This window comes from Gallinula chloropus (assembly GCF_964237585.1).
Source record: "Gallinula chloropus genome assembly, chromosome: Z".
NCBI classification, from domain to species: Eukaryota; Metazoa; Chordata; class Aves; order Gruiformes; family Rallidae; genus Gallinula; species Gallinula chloropus.
Window position 1 is genome coordinate 65,466,158 of NC_140089.1, and position 22,884 is coordinate 65,489,041.

At 41.6% G+C, this 22,884-nt stretch overlaps 1 protein-coding gene across 1 annotated transcript in view; it reads right to left on the reverse strand.

Moving 5' to 3' along the window:
- Positions 1 to 2,785: 2,785 nt before the first annotated feature.
- Positions 2,786 to 22,884, reverse strand: part of MAST4 (microtubule associated serine/threonine kinase family member 4) — a gene marked incomplete at its 5' end in the record, with an annotated part of 274,408 nt that continues 254,309 nt past the window's right edge. Inside the window, 11 exons of the mRNA XM_084278039.1 lie at positions 2,786 to 6,655; positions 7,472 to 7,653; positions 8,277 to 8,413; positions 10,847 to 10,969; positions 12,710 to 12,939; positions 15,548 to 15,748; positions 17,585 to 17,817; positions 17,920 to 18,047; positions 18,977 to 19,089; positions 19,310 to 19,432; positions 22,350 to 22,451. Of these exons, the coding sequence (XP_084134165.1) occupies positions 2,802 to 6,655; positions 7,472 to 7,653; positions 8,277 to 8,413; positions 10,847 to 10,969; positions 12,710 to 12,939; positions 15,548 to 15,748; positions 17,585 to 17,817; positions 17,920 to 18,047; positions 18,977 to 19,089; positions 19,310 to 19,432; positions 22,350 to 22,451 (5,426 nt within the window). The 3' untranslated portion in view covers positions 2,786 to 2,801. The remainder of the gene's footprint in view (positions 6,656 to 7,471; positions 7,654 to 8,276; positions 8,414 to 10,846; positions 10,970 to 12,709; positions 12,940 to 15,547; positions 15,749 to 17,584; positions 17,818 to 17,919; positions 18,048 to 18,976; positions 19,090 to 19,309; positions 19,433 to 22,349; positions 22,452 to 22,884) is intronic.

Sequence of the window (22,884 nt, forward strand, 5' to 3'; positions counted from 1 at the left end):
TACTAAAACTCGTGCTGGCCTATTGAATGAATGACAGTAGGTGCTTTGGAGCGATTATTTAACACCACACTACCACCTGCTGCCATTGTTAGATACCATACCCTGGTACAGCCCCCCCTCCCTTCCTACCCAAACAGAGAGCTGCGGTTCCAGCCACTGCCGGGACAGGGACAAGACCTCGGCTGCAGACTGCCGCTGCCTCTGGACCACGCTGCAACAGGCAGGCAGCATGCACCCCAAGGGATGCTGAGCCGGCCCCACAGAATAAAACCAACCAACTGCCTGCCTTTGACTAGTGCAGAGGCGTGCCTTAGGCTACAGGAGTGGAAGCAGTTAAAGGAAAAATGCTAGCACAACAGCGTTTCATGCTGAATTTTTAATTAAATGTTATGCAACTGCATAAGTATAAATAATCGTGTTCAATATACAACAATTATAACATCCATAAAGAGTTTCTCAGAGAAAATAAGACTGCAAACACTTTATTGCACAGACCCTAACAAATTTTTTCTCTCTTTTTTTAAGATTTTAATTTTTTTTTATTGTGTAAGCTGAGGAATCTACAGCCAAACACATCAGGTCTACAATCACATAAAAGACTGACCAAGTAGAACACAGGCAGGAGGATCTCTAACACCTCACTGATAAGGTAAACACCAACAAACAGGTACTACATAAACACGAGCTTAAACACTGTTACACTTCCAAAATGCAAAGAACTTATGTCAGAAGTGATAATGAACTATACAAAAATATACATGAAGGTATACTGTAAACAAGGATAGATGTGCTTTAAAGGAAATAAGAGGATAGTTGAAAATAATGCAGAAAACTAAGTTAGGAAATACCTCCCAGACAGAAATGTTACTTCTAAGTGCTTTAGCACTGATTTTAGTTACTGCCAAAACACAGATGAACTGTAAATGTCGAGACCATTTTATCTTTAAAACTGCTCAAAAAGTATCACCCATTGCTCACTAGCTTCTCTGTGAACGCATCAAAAGCGGTACGAATGTTCTACTGCCACATGAAAAATCAGGAGCTGTTTGTGATGCTATCTTTCCATGACAGGTTTGCTGTAATCCAGCTCAACCAAGTTACCAGCATAATAAAGTTTTCAGTGGAGGGAAATGAATTCTGCACACTGTCAGTTGTCACACAAACCTCACAGTCAAGATTACACTGTGCATTTATGAACCATTTCCTACCTTTTGAGACAGAAAGACTATCTGTAAGCCCTGATGAAATAGGTAGGGGCCCTGTCTTCATTGTGAATACATGTAACAGACATAAGAGAAACCACCACCATCCTGATCCCAACCATTACAAAACCCACCTTTGCAAGGGGATTCCATAGTGCTTTTGCACGTTTCAGGTTTACCTTTCCTTCTTCAAAACAAACTGAATATCTCCACACTAAAATGACTGAAGTCTACATGTTCCACAGTATATAAAATTTAAATAAGGCCTAGCAAAAGTAAAAAGACAGTCACATTCTAGCACCAAATAGCTCCAACATATTCCTTTGTTACAAAACACTTCTTTTAGAATTTTTTTTTTGCATACAAATAAAAAGATGATGTAATGAAATGTATGGAGCTAATTAATGCATTTAGAAATGAAAGCGAAACCCAGAATTGCTTGCTAAAAACAGCAAGTTAAAAAGTCTACAACGTAAGGCCCCAGCTATGTATTAACATGTATCAGATGTCCTGAACAAGATACCGAAACTGGTTTGTTTTTTGTTTGGTTTTTTTTTTTTAGCTTTTTACCTTACCTGTCATAACGCATAAAATCCCCCTATTGCTGCATGACGCTCACTATGCAGACCTACATACCACAGTAATACCTACTCTCTAAATGTATTAGCAAACAGGGATGAACATACTAGTACTGCAAGTCATGTGCTTATACTTGTGCCTCAAACTGTAAGGATCCAAATTTAAAACAGCTCAAGGAACTCAAGAGGAGACCGCAGCAGAAACCAAGCACACTGCATGTGCTTTGGAGTCTCAGCCTTACCCGAAGGGAAGGCTACAGAACAAACTCCCTGCAGACATGATGAGAACCATTTCACCAGAGAACATGACTCCTGCTGGGATGCCCCAATAGCTGAGTGGTCTTCCCATGGCTTTAACAGCCCCTACTCTGAGAAAAACGCTCTGCATGGCTGGGAGATGTGGTTAGGTCTGGTGAAGCCGTCAGGCAGGTACAGTACTATCAAAACTGGATTATTAAAAATACAAGTACAAACTCACAATAAGTCGCCATATTTATTCTGCCCTAGTACTTTTTTAACCTCTAGCTAGGATCTTTAGTAAGTAAAAATGTGGCCTGCTTTTAATTTTCTTTCCTGTCGGACCAAGGCTTGTGCATGTCCACACCAGGTCTGAGTTTTAATTTCAGCTTCGTAGTTGACTATGGCAAATAAGTGGCAAAGCAACTATCTTAAAAAAGGGGAGAGAGTAAACAATGCAATCAGCAGCAAAGTATATATGCTACATTCAAACTCCAAACACATTGCTAAGTATTTACAGAGGAAATCTTTTCTTCAACAGCTCCTAGCTGCAAAGGTATTTTTATAGAAATACTATATGGTAACAGTTTTACCGGTTACAATTGGGAAGGCATTTTGAAAAAAAAAAAAAAAAGTCCTTTTCTTTACATATCCCCATCCTTTTTCTTCAGTGACATGAAAGCTTTGATGCACAAAGACATGACACAGTGCTGGTTTAAAGGCAGTCCAAATATATTGACATTGTTTCAGCTAGTCATGAGTTTGCATTTGACAGTTCTTGAAGTTAACAGGATTTTTTGTGAGGACTGCTCCGTGAAGCTTCCTTTCCTCGCCGCTGCCGAGACGAGTCTTTGTCGTTAGAAAGTGCGTTGGAGCGGTCAGGTGTGGTTGCTGACCTGCATACATCTTTACCTACATTCTGTTTTCTTGAAGCAGACTGCTGAGCTTGAGCAGCATCTTTTCCCTTTGCATCCACAGTGTTAGCAAAAGACGACTTCTCTTGATTTCCGGGTTTACCTCCAAGGTTTGAAGCAGGGTGGTGGGCTTCTACTACAGCAGCAGCGCTGTGCAGGGCCATCAGTGAAACACTTTTAGTGATTTCTGCCTTCCCGCTCCCCGTGGAAGAGGTGCTCTTCTTGCTTGGCTCCTTGCAGGTCGCAGGGAGTTCAGGCAAGCTGGCTTTAACCTTTGCTGAAGAGGTGTCACTTTTTGCTGAAGACGGAACAGGTATTTCTTGTCTACATTCAGAGAAGGTGGCTGAAGTGGTCAGCAGCTTTCCTGATGCTGCAGCCACACGACAAGAGCTCTGCCCGCTGGCAGCGGACACATGTTTTATTGCAATCTGCTTGTTTGAATCCTCTGGCTGTTTCTGATTAACTTGTCCTTTCCCTTTTGAATCTTGACAGCTCTTGCTACTTGCAGTCACTTTTTCTGCTCCTTTCCCTCTGGCATCACAGTTTGTGAGGCACAGGGTAGGCTCTACTTTCCCACTGTCAAGCTGGACATAAAGTGCATCAGTGCATATTTTTCCTTCAGGTCTTTTGTCTGCAGAGATCATCTGGTTATTGGGATTTTTCTCCGCCTGTTTGCTCAGCAAGAGGCAGTCTTTCACAGTGGAAAACTTTGGAGATGTGGTTTGTTTTTCACTGAGCTGTAGTTGCTTTTGATCGGTGGATTGCCCCAAGCCTGCTGGTTCTTGCCTTTGCATCTGCTTACAACTCTCTGGGGCTGCTGGTAGCAGGCTCACAGCAGAGGATTTGGGTTTCGTGTCAGGAATGATACTGCTCATTTGCAGGGTGGCTACTGAGCCATGCTCTGAACTCGTGGGCCTCTCAGCCTGCATGTGTTCATTGTTCATTTTTCTCACAGGGCCTGAAACAGAAGAAACAGGATCCAGCACATTTTTAGTGGCATGCCTCCCATCTTTCCGGGAGCTGGCAGACAGCTGGGCAACGGATTCCTTTTCTTTTGCGGTTGGAGTGTATGTTTTTTGTGACAATGTCTGTTTATCCAAGTACTTAGATTTAGGGGAACACGTGTCAGAAACTGTCCTGTGCTTATTACTGCTGCTTTCCACATAGGTGGCAGCAGGCTTCACATGTTCTTGAACACCCACATGAACATCTACAGCACAGCTTCTGCTGACAGTGTCTCTCGCAGCAGGGGAGCCTGAAGCACTGATCTGCTGCCGAGGAGCCTGGCTGGGCACATCTCTCTCAGTAATTTGAAGTTTTATGTCAGTGAACTGTTTCTGATCTTTCTTTCCTACATCTTTGGTGTTGTCCTTCTGCACAGAGGAAACCAGTACTGACTTTTCATTTTTAGGTTCACAATCTATCGAGGGTTGCGTGGCCCGTTTGGGTGGAAGAGCTTCAGTCTTTGACTCCACAATAGCCTTCTTAGCCTCGCTGAAAACTTTCTCCTTGGTTATGTCCTTCTCCACAAAACTGCCAGCAGCGCTGCTGTCGTCTTTGCCTAGCTGCTTCAGTGGTTCTCTGCCATCCTTAGGCTGTGCCTTGGGGCCAGCTGACTGCATTTTTCCTTGCATCTGAGGTGGAATGACAAAATCAGCACTATTTTTTTCATTGCTTTTGGAGTAGCTCATTATCGTGACATCTGATACCTTCAGAGACAACTCCCTTATCACTTCCACCTTAGCAGGCACAGGCTCACCACTTCTCTGGGCTACTGGCTGTTTGGCAGGCAACTCCTTTTGCATTTGCTTCTCTTTTCCTTTTTCAGGAGTACTTTGGACAGCAGAGAGTTTGGAGACCATCTGAGTTTTAATACTCTGACTTTGAATAACACAAGACTTTGCCTCCGCTGAATTGTCCTTCTGTTTTGAAGGGGAGATGTCTTTCTTTTGAACAGCTTCAGAAACAGAAATACTGCCTTTGGTAGGTGGACTAGAAACCTTTTTCTCTGTCACTACTTCTGCAGCTATAGGGATGACTGGTAGATTTGGAGAACTCTTGCTTGTCTGCACAATCTGAGGCTCTGATACATTGACTTTTGAAGAGGTTAACAGCTGCTCTTTCTGACAGGCCAGCTCTGCTTTTCCACTGCTCCCTTGAGGTGCTGGGCGTTTAGAAGATGCCCCATCACTGCTCTGTCCTTCAGGCAGCACACACAAGGGCAGTTCAGTCTTCGAAGCTTGTGGCCCAGAAAGTAAGGCAATGTCCAGGGTGCCTTCTATTGGCTTCAGACAAGAAACGGACCTCCCATCCAGTTTATATTCTGATGGACTTTTTCTGACAGGACTGTCAGTGGAGATAAGGGCTGATTTTTCCACACTCATGTCTGTTCGGCTGTTCAAGGTCTTCAGAGGAACAAAAGAAACAGAGTTGATCTGCGCAGCGTGTGCACTGCCAATAAATGCTCTGCTGTCGGCAACTGCAGCGGGGTCCTGCTGTATGTTTATGGGTCTGCTTGAGCTAAGTTGAAGGCATTCATGAATATTTGATGTCAACTTAGGTTTTAGTACTGGACAGACACTGTCATCTTTTTCCTCAATGGTCATTTTCTTTCTCAGATAATCAATATTTGCAAGTTTACCATCTAACCTTTCAAATTTAACAAATTCTTTTGTTGGTACATTTTTATCCATGCTTTCTCCCTTTCCGTTTAGCATCCTGTCAGAGGACTGAGGTAGCGTATCTTGCATTGTACATGGAGGGGAAATTCTTTTGAAGTCGTAAGAAATATGACTGAGTTCACTAGCTGGAGGCCCATGACACGACATCTGTGTATCTAAAGCAACACCATCATTTGATCTCAAGTTTGCATTCTTTTGAAGGGTGTCTCTGAGTATGCCGCCAGCTGACTGGGTCTCCAAAGCCACAATTTTTGTTTCAAACTGATTTGATCTTTCTAACACCTTCTGAAATGCTTTTTTGTCTCTTTCTTCCAGTCTTAAGGTATTGGGATTTTCTGGTTCACTGCTAGGTTCATGTACAGCAGTGTTTGTTTTTTCAGCAAAATCTTGCTTCTTCATAACTATCTTGACCTTCAGCTTCTCTCTGTCTAGCTCATCAATGGATTCTTGCCTACCTAGTTTTCGGGAAATGGGTCGTTTCAAGCAGCCCTGCTCTGCAGGCCTGACTCGCGTGAGTGATGGCATGTCGCATACATTCTCCTCCAAGCTCTGAAGAGTTACTTCTCTTTGGGATAATTCTCTGTTCACTTCTTCCTGGGTCACTTCCAGACTATGTTTTCGTGAACATAAGTGTTTCTTATCACTGCCATAAGAGGGTGCGAGCTTCTCTTCAGATTGGACTCTCTTTAATAGTGGAGATCTTGGTGGCTCTGCACTCTTTGGCCTAACAATATGCCTTACAATAGTTGGAGGGGAGTGCATTTTGCTAGGAAAGGACTGAGCTATTTTTGTATTTCCAATTGAATGTCCTAACAATGGTGATGGAGATCGCTGAGGGGATGTCGGCTGGGGTGTTGGAGAAGGCGTACGGGCAAGAGGAGAGAGAGGAATGCTGCCAGCTGATTTGCGTCTTCCCGATCTGTATCTCTGCCCACCAAGCTTTGGACCCAAGCCATGAAGAGTGCTGGGTCTTATGTGTCCCGAGCCAGCTGGAGAGTTGGGAGCACTTGAACTAGGGGAGCTACTCTGGGAAGAGTTAGTACCTACAAAAAGAAAAACCAAAACAAATGCAACATTAGTAAGATTTTTTAAATTCTTGTTTAAATGCTTGGCAAGACATGAACTTTCACCTGTCTGAAGGGCCTATATGCTGTTTGCTGCCACAATGTTCCAAAATTTGGAAGGTTTTGAGCAACTGGGCTGTAAACCCCTCACATCAGCACAATTATGTTGTTATTTCTCCCTCTCCCCCTCTTTTCCTTCATCCCAATTAAGTTATCTCTTCCTTCTTTTTAAATACAATAACCAACACTTTCTGCAACTTCAAAGCAATGACCAAGGCTTTCAAATTTACCTTTGCCTGGGGATTGTGTAACAGCAGTCACTTTTAGTATACACTAAAATCATGACAAAAGTAAAACATAAAACAGGCCAGGACTTTAGGAGCCAAAAAGATGCTTATTTCAGCACCCAGCCAATCTTTTTAGCAGCAATTCTCTCTTCATGAGTGCCCATGCTAGTTTGAATGTGTAACAACTTTTTCCCCAGTTTCATTCTTTCATCAACCAGCCTCTCCTAGGCAAGATTCAACCTTTTACTTCAAACCCGGATTGTTTGTTCCTCAACTTACAGACAGTGGACTCGGACTTAAACTCTGGGACTAACCTAGCAAGCAGTTCTCTTTTAGGTGTTTCTGTAACACAAAACTTGTTTTCTTTTCCAGATAGAAACCACCTGTTCAGTGATTAGGCTTGTTAGAGCTGACTACTCTTAGGAGAGCGTAACAGATCTGGGGGACTCAGAAGTGAAACAATACACTTTAAGTCCTTTCCCCCTGCCCTACACTCCTTCACACTCACCAGATGGAAAATCAGGAGTAGATCGGTAGCTTGGGGTAGGTGATCTAGGAGATAAGCTGTGGGTTGGAGACCCAGGCAAGCTCTCCCCTGATGAAAGTGATCGGTTCAGGCAGGAGAAACTTCTGCTGGTGTGAAGAAGGGGCGAAGTTTGCTTAGCCAGCTTTTTGAAGAGGGATCTTCTCCTAGTGTGAGGAAAACACAGCATTAAGATTCACAGAAGATAATGCTCTTGCAAACTCACATTGCTTCCCTTCTACACCCTCAGAAAAGCAAGTATTAAATCTGTTTACATGAAAGCAAACCACACTGCAGAGCACGGCACTTATATCCTGATTTCCTAAGAGGTGGGCTAGATATTGTTAACTAAATCCATTTGTACCAAAATCTACTCACTGTATTTCAGAAGGTTAGCTCCTTGTCAGTATAAATCGTTTTCTTAATTTAAGAGCCCACCAAGACTGAAAGACTACCTATAAAGCACTAGCAATGTAATTACAAAATACAAACTTACTTAACTAAAAATTCCTATAAACTCAGCACTAGAAAGTTCAATTCAACAAGTACAAAAAGACTCGTAGAAACCAAATTAAGATGCAACCTGTTATTAACTTTCTTCCCCATATCTATGTATGTGCCACACAAAATTTTTAGATTTAGATTAGGAAAAACGTGATTTGGAAGGACATGTCACAGCCATAGGCTCTGACAGAATGTGGTAAAAAGATGTAAAAGACAAGAGAAAGAACTGTGTTAAATTAGTATTTTATGTATACTCAAACACAAGGGAAACAAAATGATTAGTCACCTCTCTAAAGTCTCTTTCTTTTTGGTTTTCTTACTGCGCCTGACCATTCGGCTCCTGTAGCTATTTCGTCTGGCAGGTCCTGTTTTGATAGAAGTGTTTTCAAAAGGGGTTGTTGTTACTGAGACTTTGTTGCCACTCTGCCAAAAAAAGGAGAAGGAACCCTTTAGGTATGAGTAATATGGAAGGACTTTGCCCTGAATTGAAGCTTCACCACAAATGTGAATCAATGAGACATAACTCCAGCATCAGACTTAAGAGCTGGCAGTGTAGGAAGCCCAATGCAGATGCTGTCACAGTAATTTGTCAGATACACAATGATTAGAAAATCCTCAAATTCTGCCAGATTTCCTGAACTTCCTCCATTCCAACTTTCAAACAAAGAAATTCCAGGAACTGTAGCTAGACATGAGGAGACCAAGGACTGATCAAGACTCCAATTTTCAAAATGAAAACTTCTATGGAATCATCCTGATTTCCTCCAAAGAACTGTGTCCACTGCACAGCAGCCATTCATGTCTCAGGATACTGATTGTTACAATGATGAAACGGAGGAGCCTGATTCAATGACTTAATCATCGCTATCAATCTCAAAGAATCATTTTTATCTTTTTCAGAAGAGATAAAACACATTTAATTCACCTTTTTAGAACTGTCTGCATGAACAAGTGACTCAATAAGTAAAACCAACTGGAAAGATCTATAGATTAAACTCCATACCTCCTGTCCAGCACTTATGCCACTACAGTGAACTTTTTTCCAAAGGAATTTCAACACCTCAGGTTAATTTATGATACAGCCCACATGGATACACAAGAATCTCTCCTTTTGAGTTTACTCATGTAACTGTTGAGCAGGGTTGTCATGTTTCTCTTTGTATCTGGCACAGAAGACAACCACACAACCTAACTGCCTAAAATCACAAATTCTCTCATACGTTCTTGCAAAACTGGAGAACTCGGAATCACAGAATCACAAGGTTGGAAGAGACCTTTGAAGATCATCAAGTCCAACCATTCCCATCTTACGCTAAACCATATCCCTAAGTACCTCATCTACCCTTTTTTTGAACACATCCAGGGAAGGTGACTCAACCCCCTCCCTGGGCAGCCTGTTCCAGGCCCTGACAACTCTTTCAGTAAAAAATTTTTTTCTAATGTCCAATCTGAACCTGCCCTGGCACAGCTTCATGCCATTTCCCCTTGTCCTATCTCCTGTCACCTGGCTGAAGAGACCATCGCCCACCTCTCTACAACCTCCCTTCAGGTAGCTGTAGGTGGTGATAAGGTCTCCCCTCAGCCTCCTCTTCTCCAGGCTAAACAGCCCCAGCTCCCTCAGCCGCTCCTCATGTGATTTGCCCTCCTGCCCCTTCATCAGCCTGGTTGCCCTTCTCTGCACTCACTTGAGGACCTCAATGTCCTTTTTATGGTGGGGAGCCCAGAACTGGACACAGCACTTGAGGTGTGTCCTCACCAATGCCGAGTACAGGGGCACAATTACCTCCCTAGACCTACTGGCCACACTATTTTTGATACAAGCCAGGATGCCATTGGCCTTCCTGGCCGCCTGGGCACACTGCTGGCTCATATTCAGCCTGCAGTCAACCAACACCCCCAGGTCCTTCTCTTCCTGACAGCATTCCAGCCAGTCTCCCCCAAGCCTGTAGCGCTGCATGGGGTTGTTCTTCTTAGTTTCAGAAAAGCAAAAATTAAGACTTAGGAAAACAGTATTTTTGCATCTTCCCTCTGCTCTTTGTACTTCCCCATCACTTCAATGATTTCCAACCCTTTTTTATAACTGTGTACTCCCTTTGACAGGCAGATGAATGGTGAATAACGTAGGAAACCAATAGCTTTCCAAAGCAATACTGACCTATGTTAGTCTGTGCTTAAAAGATTTCCTAAAAACTGCAATACAATGAATGAGCTACAGTGAAAAGGTAAGGCACGACTGTGAGTTGGGGATTTTATTTGTTTTTATAGCAAATGTAATTTTCTAGTAGAACAGACCTCAGAAAACTCCACAAGAGAAAAATGTGATTATTCATAGAAGTCCAACTGTGGGATCAGAGCTTCCTTAAATAAAGAAGCTCTGTTGGACATGCCTGTCTATATACAAGGCAAAAACCTTTTGGGCCTTAAGATTATGAAAGGCAAATTCCTGTAGAGTAAGGGCAGAAAATATTTACTATTTTTTTGTTTACACTTTTCCTCATTAATTTCAGTTTAAAATGAAAAAACAAACATTATCATCAGAAAAACTTAACTGGCTAAGATGGGAGAATTCAAGTGAATGCTTTAAAATGTCAAAATATTTGAGACAGACATCTCTTTGTGTCAGTGCCTTGGATGTACTTAAACTGTATCAGTAGCAGTGCCTGTTTATTGCAGAGAAACTAACATCACAGCAGGATGTATGAAGTCGCTGACCTTTCCTCCGTATCTGTGCAACAGGAGCTTAAGAGTTTCACTTCAACGACCACAAAATCTGATAACTAATCTCTGAAGGGAACATACATAACCCCTCAATCCTTGGTGAAAACAGCTTTTGTGTCCAAATTGTCCAAGAGTTACCTTTAACAACAACTCAATGACTTCTGTATGAACAAGACCATGCACTGGCTCCCCGTTGATATGAGTGATCAGGTCTCCAGCTTTCAAACCCGCTTGGTAAGCCACACCACCTTCTTCCACATTCTAGAAGTTAGAGACAAAGAGCATATACACAAAATGAAATCCCGTTTAACTGCCATACTTTCAAGAGTAGGCTTTGTTTAACAAACTCTTTCTATAAAACCAGTTGGCAATGAAGAAAACTTAGTATCTTAAGTCATGTCTGGGAAGAAAAGAAGGAAAACCAGACCAGCCATTTCACTATCAAATGCTTACTCAAACTTTACACTTACTAGTGGTCCTTGAGTGATTTCAAAGTGCACTGAAACACTGCTTCTTGGCACTGGCATTAAGTAAACTCTGAATAGCAGGGCAGTTCTCATGCATAGTAAGGAAGGGGTGATTCACTCCCCACGGCACATTTTTAGAACTGGATGAAGATTTTCATCAACCAACAGTGAGAAATACTGATAATTATGGCAATGGTCACATGCAGTACCCCAGTCACACAAAAACCCCCGAACACCATATTGTTAAGGATTGTTTTACTTTGGTTCAAAGTCACCAGGCTGCCCATTAGAGGGAACAGTGCAGCACAAAGGTGACGAAAGCCCTAAGGAAACTGAATTGCAAATTATTTTGAAGTTGGCTTAAATAAGGTATTATATTTTAAAATGAACTTTTTAAGAATTTACATCATGCAGCCACTACTGAAGTCATTGATGTTTACTGAGGTAAAAAACCTAACAAACCTTTAACATTTGGGTCAAAAAAAAAAGGCCAACATTTCCCTTGTATTGCAGTGTACAATTTTTCCCCTTTCTTTCCCTACGATGCTATGCCAGTAGCAAGAAATCAATTTTTAAAATTTATTCCATTATCAAATGTACCTCCCTCTCCAGATTCAGTGTTCTTGGTGGATTATAAGGTAAACAACATGGACGAAAAAAAAGAGTAATATATTACCTCACTAGTAGCATTTCCTACTTCAAACACTATAATATATATTTACAACAAAGCATGAAGCTTTTGATATATCTGTAATCAATTTTTCAAAATTATTCAAGGTAACTGAAATATTTCGTTTTTGCTTATGGACACATAATATGTATATGTGTATGATACATAAACGACATAAAACATTTATCAACCTCAATTAAAAATTAAATGCATTTATAGAAATGTGTTTTTATTTTATGATAAAGGTGGTTGATACCCAGTGAAATGCACCACTGTATTTTCCTTTAGCCTGTCTCCCACTTAGTAGATCAAAAATACATGATTTATTCAAGACAGTCAGTCTTCTTCCTGTGCCATAGAATCCTCAAAGGTATTCACAATTCCAAGTGATTTGCACATTTCTACACAAAAGAAAGTCAGCACTCGAAATCAGCCTACTTGTGTCTAGTAAAATACTGTTGACTTTCTCAGGAATCCTTTAGCTGACGCAGTTTAATGAACTCCATGCATATTTCAACAATTTCTGTTTATCATCTCCTGGTTCTGCAGATCCTGCTCTCAAAGAGGAGCTGCACCAACACTTTTATTTTCTGTAATACAGTACTCCGAACTTAGACATGGCTATTCACAATCACCAGACACGCCAAAAGTGGCAGTGTTATGTTGGTACCACTAGTTCCAAGGTGGCTTGTGTTGTCCCTACAGCTAATGCTAGACTTGCATACGGGCACCGATTTCATTCAGAGTGTGGCACATCATCACGATTGACACAGGAACTGCTACCAAAGAGATACTGTAGGTACAAAAACCAAAACCAAAGACATCATTAGCTTTCTGTGGCTATATATTAGCAAAAAATCTTACCCAAACAATATGGTGCACAGTGTAGATATCGCTGTCACCCACGTAAACCCGGATTGCTCGAATGGTGAAGCCGTATTTTTTTCCTGAACTGTGGATCACTATTGGCTGATGAGGACTTGCAGCAGCAATTGATGAATCACGGCTGGGAGAGGAATCTCGGGAGGATGAAGGATCAGAGGATAGGGAATGAGGAGACATAGGACTTCCCAAAGGAGAAACGCCAAACACATCTGGAAGAAAAAAAAAACCCAAACAGATTGTCAGAGTACATTCATACATACAGGGAACAGGAAATCTGCTTAGTTTTATGACAACTTTGCATCAAAGCACATCATTGTCTTTGCATAAACTCTCTCTTCTTCAATCGGTTTGCATCACAGCAAATGGGGTATCTGGCCAACAAACAGAAGTAAATTTCTTTCCTGTAGCAAAAACTCTATTTTTTTTAATGCAAAAGCATTAAATCAAGAGTTTGGAAGCAGATGTTATTGTCAGTACACCCAAAACCAGCCCTCATACCACCCAGCACTGCTAAACAAAGCACTACTTCATGTTTTGTTTTCAGTTATGTACAAATACAGATTAAGACTGACTAAACCATAATATCATGTCAATACACAGAACAGTAACCCAATGCTTGTCTTGAACCTCTGTTTTCTATATTCTGGCAACAATATCAATTACAGCTTTATTTTATTTCATTGTTTTGAAAGCTTATGCAAATGTAAGCACCACTGCAGCAGCATAAACACACTTTGGTGACTGTAACAGGTTGACAGCTCTGCAAAGGAATGCAATGCAGAAATATTTCAGGTTTGGCATCCATGTCAAGCTGTATCATGTGAGGTCAGACACACTTTGACAGCAGAGGTGCTACTACTCCCTGGATGGGTATCACTAGGATAATGCTAAAATCCCACACAACGCCAAGTCCTGAGGGGGCAGTTAGGCACTGTCACCCTCTGACTCTGAAACACACCCAGATCCCCCACGCTCTACTTTCTGCTGCATGCAGGACACGTCTTGTGACTCTCAGCTACATGACTCAGTCAGGAACACTGGACATTCATTGCTGTATTTCAGTTTATATATAAACATGAATAAGGCAGGGTTTGGGGACAATATTAGGTACAGCTAACATATAACATTTTGGTTGGTATAGTTCCAATGACAGCATTTTTAGATGCAGGCAAAATGTTGGATTTTATAGACTGATGCTGAGATTAAACTGACAGGAAACTCTTGTTTAATGGGCACAGTAACTCAGTCTATATCATCTCTGAACTTAAGTGATTCTTGACAGCTGTGAAAGAAATACCACAATACAAACTGATGAATAACTCGAGTGTTAGTTGGCTATGTGTATATCATGCTCCTGTGATAGGTAGTTTCAATAATTACCATGCACTACAGGCCCTCTACAAGCAGAAAAAAATAACCATGGTGGTAAATGTTATAGGGATATTCAGAAAAACAGAAACCACTTAAGATACTTGGGAGACAAATACTGTTTGGAAGAAAGAGTATACACAAGGAACAAGCCTAGAGTGTTTGCAAGTCACTTGCAGTTTTCAATGCCAACACTGCCCTGAACAGTCTGAGCACTTGGTCACCATCTATCTTTCTCATTATATAAACACACTTTCATCTCTAATGCATGTTGCAAAAAAGATCATTCACGTTTGGACAGCATAACAGAAATGCTAAGTATTCTTCTCATTGTCACATAGTTGCCCTCGTTCAAGCAAGGGCAATTACTCCTCTTCAGTATTTTCCTCTTGACTTATCTCATTAAAACACCCTCACAGCTAGCTGTTGGAATCACAGGTACTGCACAGGAAGCCTGTGCTGTTCTTTGCACTGTATGGTGAAGGTTACAAAGCATGATGTGAAACAAATTCCTGCAGTAACAGATTGGATGGGCCTTTCACCTTTTCCAACAAACATGCACAATAGCACCAAGGTATTAAGGAGCACATACAGCACACGTGCTTTACGACCCAAAGATAGGAGAAGTCTGAGAGCCACCATCAATTCATCAACCCCATAAAATTCTCCACTAGCCTGAGTATGAGTACTCAAATCAACCAGCTGAAGTTAGTGCCAGGGCCACCTCTGCACAGATGGACAAGTGCAGGGCCATGCTGCCAGACCAGCAGATAGTTAAACACTACACCTGAGGTCTCAAAGCACCATATGGCCTGTGTGCAAAGTTGAGCTGTAATCCTACTTTTGCAAGAGAAATGCCTCAAAGTTTGGGGACTGATTCTGGCCAGTAAAAACCAAAACACCAATGCTTCATTTGGAAACACTCAATGTTACACTTATAGCAGGATTTCTGGCTTCCAATTTTCAGCACTCCATGTACACTAGTGTAGTACAAACAGGAGCCTACATAGTACTTCTATGCTTGTGAAACTTCTCTCTGGCTTATCAACTTTCCTTATGGGAGATGGGAGTAGTAGTCAGGCTCATGTGCTGCTGTAGCAAAGAGCTGTCCTTGGAACTATACATAGTGAGCTACTTTAAACTTAAGCTACACCTCTGCTGTAGGATGGGGCAAAGACTAATGCCTTTGTCACATCCTGCTGTGAACACACAGCCATACACAAAGTAATCACCACAAAGCTACACTTCTGCCTGTCAGAGGAGGTGCCTCAGCTGTACAGTGACCACTGTACCTCCTTCAGGAGACTGCATGATCTGGTAATGCATTTGAACAGGAGAACAAAAAGTGTGAAACAATCAAATCTGGACTCTTCAAAGTCTTGCATTTACATCATAAAACATCAAGTGTGCATAAATCATTACATTTCAAACAAAAAGATTTCTCTCTACCTCCTGGGATCATGAGGGACAAAGCACTTGCAGAAAGGGACTTTGTGACTTTTCCAGAGATCTTCTTTTTCTCTGTGCTTTCTAACCGCTGACGAGCCATGTGAGATGCAACCTCATTAGGCGGCTTTGAGGAGTTATCTGTACTGTCCACACTCTCACTTCTTCCATTTATCTGATCTAAGTGCTCTGAAAAACTGCCAACTGTGCAAAGAAGAAGAGATAAACGCATTGAGGGAAAACTGGGGGTTCAGGGAAGGGAAACGGTACAATTGAGAGATAGAAGTTTTTCTTTTATGAACTTAAGTTCATGAAACAACATTAGAGAAATCCAAGTAATTCTTCCAGCCTGACAGAATGCATAAACATTAACAAGATCAGTTGAAGCAACAGGGTTTTGTAGTCAGTGACTAAAGCAAGACACAAAAGCTGAAGCAAGTCTGGTATCTCAATATGCCGCACTCACCTGAGAGAATTTAATCATACACTTATTTTTCATGTGAACTCCTAAAGTAAACAAAAGACTCCAATCCAACGTATGTTGCTATCAGCTTAACAACTACTCACACTAAGTATAACTTTATTTTTAGTGATTATATTTTGCTTTTGTTCTTTGGTCAATTCTCTACCACGCAGGAGAAAGATATGTGGCACTACCAACCTCACCATTACAAACAGATGGGTACTGGCCTAACATAGGTAGCGAGCTTGGGCAATCCTGAATATAGAAAAGACAGCAGTGTTTGAAATAATGAAAAGAGCTCATGAAGGCTTTGTGTTACATGAACAAGCTGCATGGGACTTCTTCAACAACGTCACAGGAAAGCTTTACGACCTTATGAAACACACAGCAAGGGCAGGTTGGCTGTTTAAAGGAATAGCAGTAATTCCTAGTATTCCTTTAAGGTCACAGAATATAGTGTTGCTACCGGACCACAGAAAAATGAAATTACTCTCAAGTGCAGTAAGTGACAGAAAAGGATCAGATGCTGTGATTCACACCACTGTGACTGCTGTGTTAATGCCAAGACTAACATGACACTGGGGGGAGGGCAGAAGGCTTGGGGCACAGTACAGTCAAGGTTTGATACAAGAGAAGGAGATGGAAATGGTCTTACAGCTGCATGAACCTGAGGGAATTTATTCCCCCAGAAATGGCGAGGAGGAAGTGGGAAGGATAAAGTGGACTGTAAGGGAAATCAGGGCTATGGAAACAGAATGGGGTAGCCTGAGATAACTCAGTGTGGTACAAAATAAAAATAAGCTGAAGACAGGTAAATATGTAGGGAACTGGAACCTACAAACGAACAATTGTAAAACTGATACAGGCCTCGATCTGCATCAAGTCTTCCAACAGTCATACAAAACTCATCTGAAAGTAAAAAAAATCAGAAGACACTAGGGACCTGGATCCCACTGAAATGGGCACAGATTGAGCTGGGAGACACACACATAAAGGAAATAAATAACTTAAATAGGGAATGGTTTATGGCATTCCCTCCTAGATTCCTAATGACAAAAGTGATTTCCACAAGTCAGACAATGTGGCCAATTCCAAGAGGCACACACTGAATGTCTTAATTAAAAACACAGTGGTGCAGCACAGAGTGTCAGGGAACAGCAATATAGATCAGTTGGAATGACTCCAGTTTGATAGATCTATCATGAGATCTGCACCTTCAGTAAGGGAAGATACAAAAATAATGCTTTAAGTGTTTGAGGGATCTAAGACTCCTTTTCTCCACAGCAAAGGCTCTGTGGTCAAGTTGCTGTTTGCTTCACTTGCCTAGCAGTCCTCCAGAGTCAGTAGGGTGACACCAAACATTGGCATTTCCAGAGGCATTGAAGATTTCCCATACGTATTTTCACAGTATTTCATTAGCTTGAGCCTGAGCCCAAACCAATCCCCCTTCTGGGGACAGCTATTTTAAAAAGTAATTTCGAAATACAAGATTTCTAAATCCATGAAGACTTGGGCTAAACAAAGATGGTCCACAACTGTATCTACTGTCATCAGTGAAGAGACATGCTGCGAATTACCTGATAGTGTGGAGCTGCTGATGGTACTTGCTGGAGTGGTTACTTCAGGCTCATCTTGCACTATTTCCTCGCTCACAAACACAGGCTTTTCCTGTTCCTCACGGGGTCCCACCAAGCTGGTGGAATCATCCTGTTCTCCTTCAGCTGATATGGCTAACTTTGGAAGCAAACCGGAACTGTGTCGTTGCCTGCTACTCTCAGTGTCAGAGGAGATGGATGTAGATATCTGTTGTCTGTGTGAAAAAGAAGAAAATTCTCATGCAACTATTCAGACAAGGAGGCCAGCTATGTGGCAAGCAGGATGTGGACCACTTTCAGCATCTCTTTCTACTTACATTTCAGAATATTCTGAACTCCAGCTTAGGGATTCCACAGAAGGCAATGTTATATTTTTTGTTTTATCTCCTGTATCTTCCTTTTCTTCACCTTGTGTTTGAGTGACTCGATCTATGCTACTAAAAACCTATTACAGACAAAAAACCCACAAAAAACCTCATCATTGCCATATCTGATATAAAAAAACCCTCAGGAAAGCACATTTCAGGTTGTACTCTGCATGTTCTTAATGATTATACAGTATTTCAGCGTGCAAAGTTCAAACTTCTACAGCCTTTTTAAATTTTCCAGAGTTTGTGTTCTTAGGATGTTTTCCTATTTTGCTTTCTTGGTTCCTGATGTACAAGGTCACAAATAACATCTCATTATAAATTCATCAGCTTTCTTCCCATTTCACTGTGTGAACCAAGTGAGTACAAACAAAATCCATAGACTTGGGGTCTCTAGGTCACAGCATTAAGGCACATCTTGGATTAATTCACAAACAAAGCCAATGAAGGTGAAAAAGCACTAATCCAGGCATACGACACAGCACGTACCAGTCAGGTGCGCAACACAGAAAAAATTACGTGAATTGATTTTGCAGCTGTGAATAAATTACCTGGCTAAAGGGTTTAGAAAAAATAAACTGATCACTGAAAGTCTGTTGCCTACCAAGCTGACAAACAGCATGCAGAAATTGTCAGCTGTATATTCTACAGCCTGAGAGGCACAGTGAGCAATGCAATAACATAATGACATTAACAAACCAAACTATTACTACAGTACAGAGCTTTCAAAAGGACAGAATGTCACAGAATCGAAGAATGAGACTAGAAGGGACCTCTGCAAGTTGTACTGTCTAACTCCTCTGTACATGCAGGATGACCTAAAGCTGGCTTTTGAAGACCTCCAAGGATGGAGACTTCACAATTCTGTACAACCTGTGCCAGTTCCTACAGAATGAAGAAACAATGCTCTACACATTATCTTCCATACCTAACATTTCTAAACTCTGTGAAAGTAGCAAAATGTTTACATACCCAATACATACTAACATCACACAATTTTACTTACTTTTGAGAATCTGTGTGAACATGAAGAAAACTGCCTTATCTCCAAATTAAAATCTTCATCATTGGTATCATCTTCTTCCTCAGTTTCCATATGGTGGTATTTCTCAGAACGAGCTACACAGAAGGAAAATAAAGTACTTGAATTTCTGAGGAAGAATGGGTGCCCAGCTTTGATATTAGTTTTATTTCTGCTGAAACACTGAACCACCAGCAACACTGCAAGTTGCCAGTGGTTCTGATAAAGGACGTTTTCAAAACAGTCAGGAAAGTCCAATGCAGTGATTATTTAAACAAGGCACCTGACACATTTTTTTTAATATCATGAAACACATACTGTCAAAATAGCTTGTGTCATCTTCAGACTCCAACTGTGGAATAAATTCTGCTTTCTGCCTCAGCAGACTATTCCAGTCCAAGCTCCTGAAGAACTGATGCTGCTTTACTTCATATGCACCACCTGGGGGAGCCAGAGAAAAGCACTGAGCAAATTATACCAAACCCTCTGACACTAATTCAACTAAACCCCTGGGCAAAAAAAATCCAAATTGTCATGTGAAGGCACAGACATCACTGTAAGCTAAAACTCCTACTACTCGTTTCCACTAAAATCTCCTAATACTGCCAGAGCACCTCTCCATCCCTGCTTTGTTGTTCCAACTTACTCTAACAGTGCCAGCATTGCTTTTATCATCCGGAAGGAATGACATACACGTGATGAACTGACCACTACCCATATTCCTCGTGCCATTCTGGGGGAGGAGGTAGAGAAATCTAGAGTGAAGTTGAGCCAAGGAAGATGGAAAAGGTGTATGGAATGTGGGTTTCTTATTAACCTACTCCATTGTTAATTGGCAAATAATTAACTTCTCCAAGCTGAGTCTGTTTTGCCTGTGACAGTAACCACTCAGTGATCTCTCCCTGTGCTGATCGAAACCCATGAGCCTTTTGTCCTATTTCTCTCCCCTGTTTAGCTGAAGGGAGTGACAGAGCAGCTTGACAGGCACACGATGGCCAGTCAAAGTCAACCTACCACACTGACAGAGCACGTAAACTTCCCCTTTAGTCAAAGCTAAGTCAGGAGACAGCTGTAGTAAAAGTGCAAAGTCTGCACTGGTCTGTAAGTCAGAGCGTCAAGGTTTCTACGTTGGGTTCTTTGCTTTTCTGACTGAACCAGGGAAAAATTCATGAAAGACAAATCTTCCCAAAGGAAATCAAAATCATATCTCATTGTAATTCACTAGCCAAGGAGTGAACGTTTCTCTGAGCACAGTAATGGGATATTACGTCAGGATTGTATAAAACTTGATTGGAATCAGACACTTCAAACCCAAAGGGGTTTTTTATCTGTCATTTTCCTTCTTCAAAACAAGTATAGTACCTATCTCCCTTCCTTTGACTTGACTATGCCACTCAGGTCTCCCAAGCACATACACAATTACAATTTTCATGGAGTGTTATGCAGCTAGCTAATACGTATTAAATAGATAGGGCTGTCATTTGAAATGCATGGTGGAGCCTGGGATAAACCACACTGTTTTTCAGTGCCCCTGTGGGTCCTGTCACATTGCAGCCTCTGTTCCTGTGAGTTGCTTCTGACACTTGAAAAACCCTATTTTGTTGCAGTTTCTAAACATCCCTCTGTGCTTCAAAGAAATGGCTGTTCCATTTCCTTCTTCTGACTGGGAGCCCTTGAGAGATCATCAACAGTCGAAAGAAATGAGCCCATAAAGGAGCTGCACAGATGCTCCATGTGATGGACCTGACCATTACAGTAAAGCCAACCTCATCCTAGCCAATTCACTTTCTCAAACAGCTGTAGCAGAAGAGGCAGAATTTGCCATCTACTTCTGATCCAGCTTCTTGCAGGGTGACAGTCGTGAATTAGCGTTGTGTTTACTGGGAAAAAGCATCCACAGACAATGTAACAATGCCTGAAAGGAGTGTACTTAAAACAAGTGAATGGAACTAGTTATGGCTTCCATTTTGCCCTTGGCAGTGGTGCCCTCTGCAGCAGATGAAGGTGGTAGCCAAGTGGAGAAGCTGACTGGGGCATGACACCTCCCTCATTCTTAACTTGTTCAAGGCAGGACAAGGGACAGCATCAAACTTTGCTGGATGCTGCTTACTCCAGATCATCAGCTACAGTGATGTCTAAGGGCTGTTCACATAGTTCCCAGATGCTCAGGGAGCAAAGGACATGCACTTCACCCCTCTCAGTCACGTCATCATGTCCCAAAGAAAGTCCTGTCATTTGGCACTGTGTCACTGGTACGTGGGGTCTGGGTTATGCTGTGGTAAGACCTGTTACAAACTGATTCCTAAAGCTCCTTTTTATATTGGTCCCAAAAACAAGCAGCACAATCTGAGCACTGAATTCAGTTTTGCCAGCAATCTTACAAGTGTTCTTATGCTGACGCAACCTGCCACTTGGTTTCCTTAGTGTCCCCAGTACTATAGCCATGGCATACAGTGTTCACTATAAATAAGATTATAGCTTTATATGCAGGCTCTTATACAGGACACCTTTTTTTGCTGTGTTTGCATAATGGTTTGCTCAGTGGGACAGGGGTCTGTGACCAAGGTCCCAAACATTAACACTTTAAAAATCCTGTGCAGTATTACTGACTCTCACCCTAATTCCCAAATATGTCCTGCTCCATCAAGAAATAAACTCTATTACATGAACGCACAGTGCTTTCACTAGCCTGTGCAAGCTCACTGCTCCTAATACCACATGCCATGTTCTTCTCTGGAAATGGAACTGGCACAGCACTGCATGACCTCAGTGGCATAAGCTAGCAGCTCATGTTCTCACCGATCTCAATTTACTTCCTTAACATTTCCACTTCTGGTTTTATTCTTTTCCAAGCAAGGCAGTAGTGCTTGTTGAATGCGAATGACAAGATCTTTCACAATACAACCTCAGACAGTAATTTCTGAATAATTAGTTTGAGTACTCATCACCCACACTAAAGCCTGGAGGAACTAATCTGCCACACTAAGGTATTTCTGACAAAGGAAGCATCAGTTGTGCTTTATTCACCTTCTCTATTTCTGCATCTAGTTACTTAATACTGTATTCACGAAGGACCCCCACCCAATGGCTGAGCCTTTGAGAAAACAATTTGATGAATAAAACAGAAAAAGTAAACACAAGTGACCACATGTAAACAAGAAAAGGACAGTCATCATCCTGTTAAGCTCATATTACTGGTCTGAATTTATAAAATGCCCTGTGCTATAATGGCATGTTGTCATGCTACTTGCTATGACAGATGTTTCCCCACCAAAGCAAAGAGGTGAACAAAACCTCCCAATACCATATACAGAAGCTATTTATAGCACAGTAATAATTTAAATTAGTGCCTCCTAACCTGTTCCCAGTCTCTCCAAAGGATTCTGCCTGAGCAGCAGGGTAATCAGATCCTGGGCATCTGGAGGTGGCGCTTCATCCTTTTCAGGCCAGATTATTTCATCTAGCAAAACAGAAAGTTCTTAGTTATTACTGAAGCCTGATCTCAACATTCAGCACAAACTGTGAAAGCTCTTGTAGTGAGCTAGCAGAAAGTCAGACTTGAGATGATTTTTCCTAGTTGTGCTCTGTTGCACATCGATTACTTCTGATTTTTATACTCTCTATGTAGACTTCATAAGCACATTTTTATGTTCCCATTTTCCTGAGAAGTATCCTTTAACCCAATACAGTGTTTAACAATAGAACACAGGAATGCTTGGCTCATGGAAAACTATTGCAAAATACTGGCACAACTGGCATGCTGTCCCTTCTCCCTGCCCACCCCAATCATGGTTTTAATTTTAGTTCTGTTCCATGGAAATTGCTTTAAAGATGGACACTGCTGACCTGACTAAGCAGTCACTGCTCACATCTGTAATCCTTCCCTAACATTA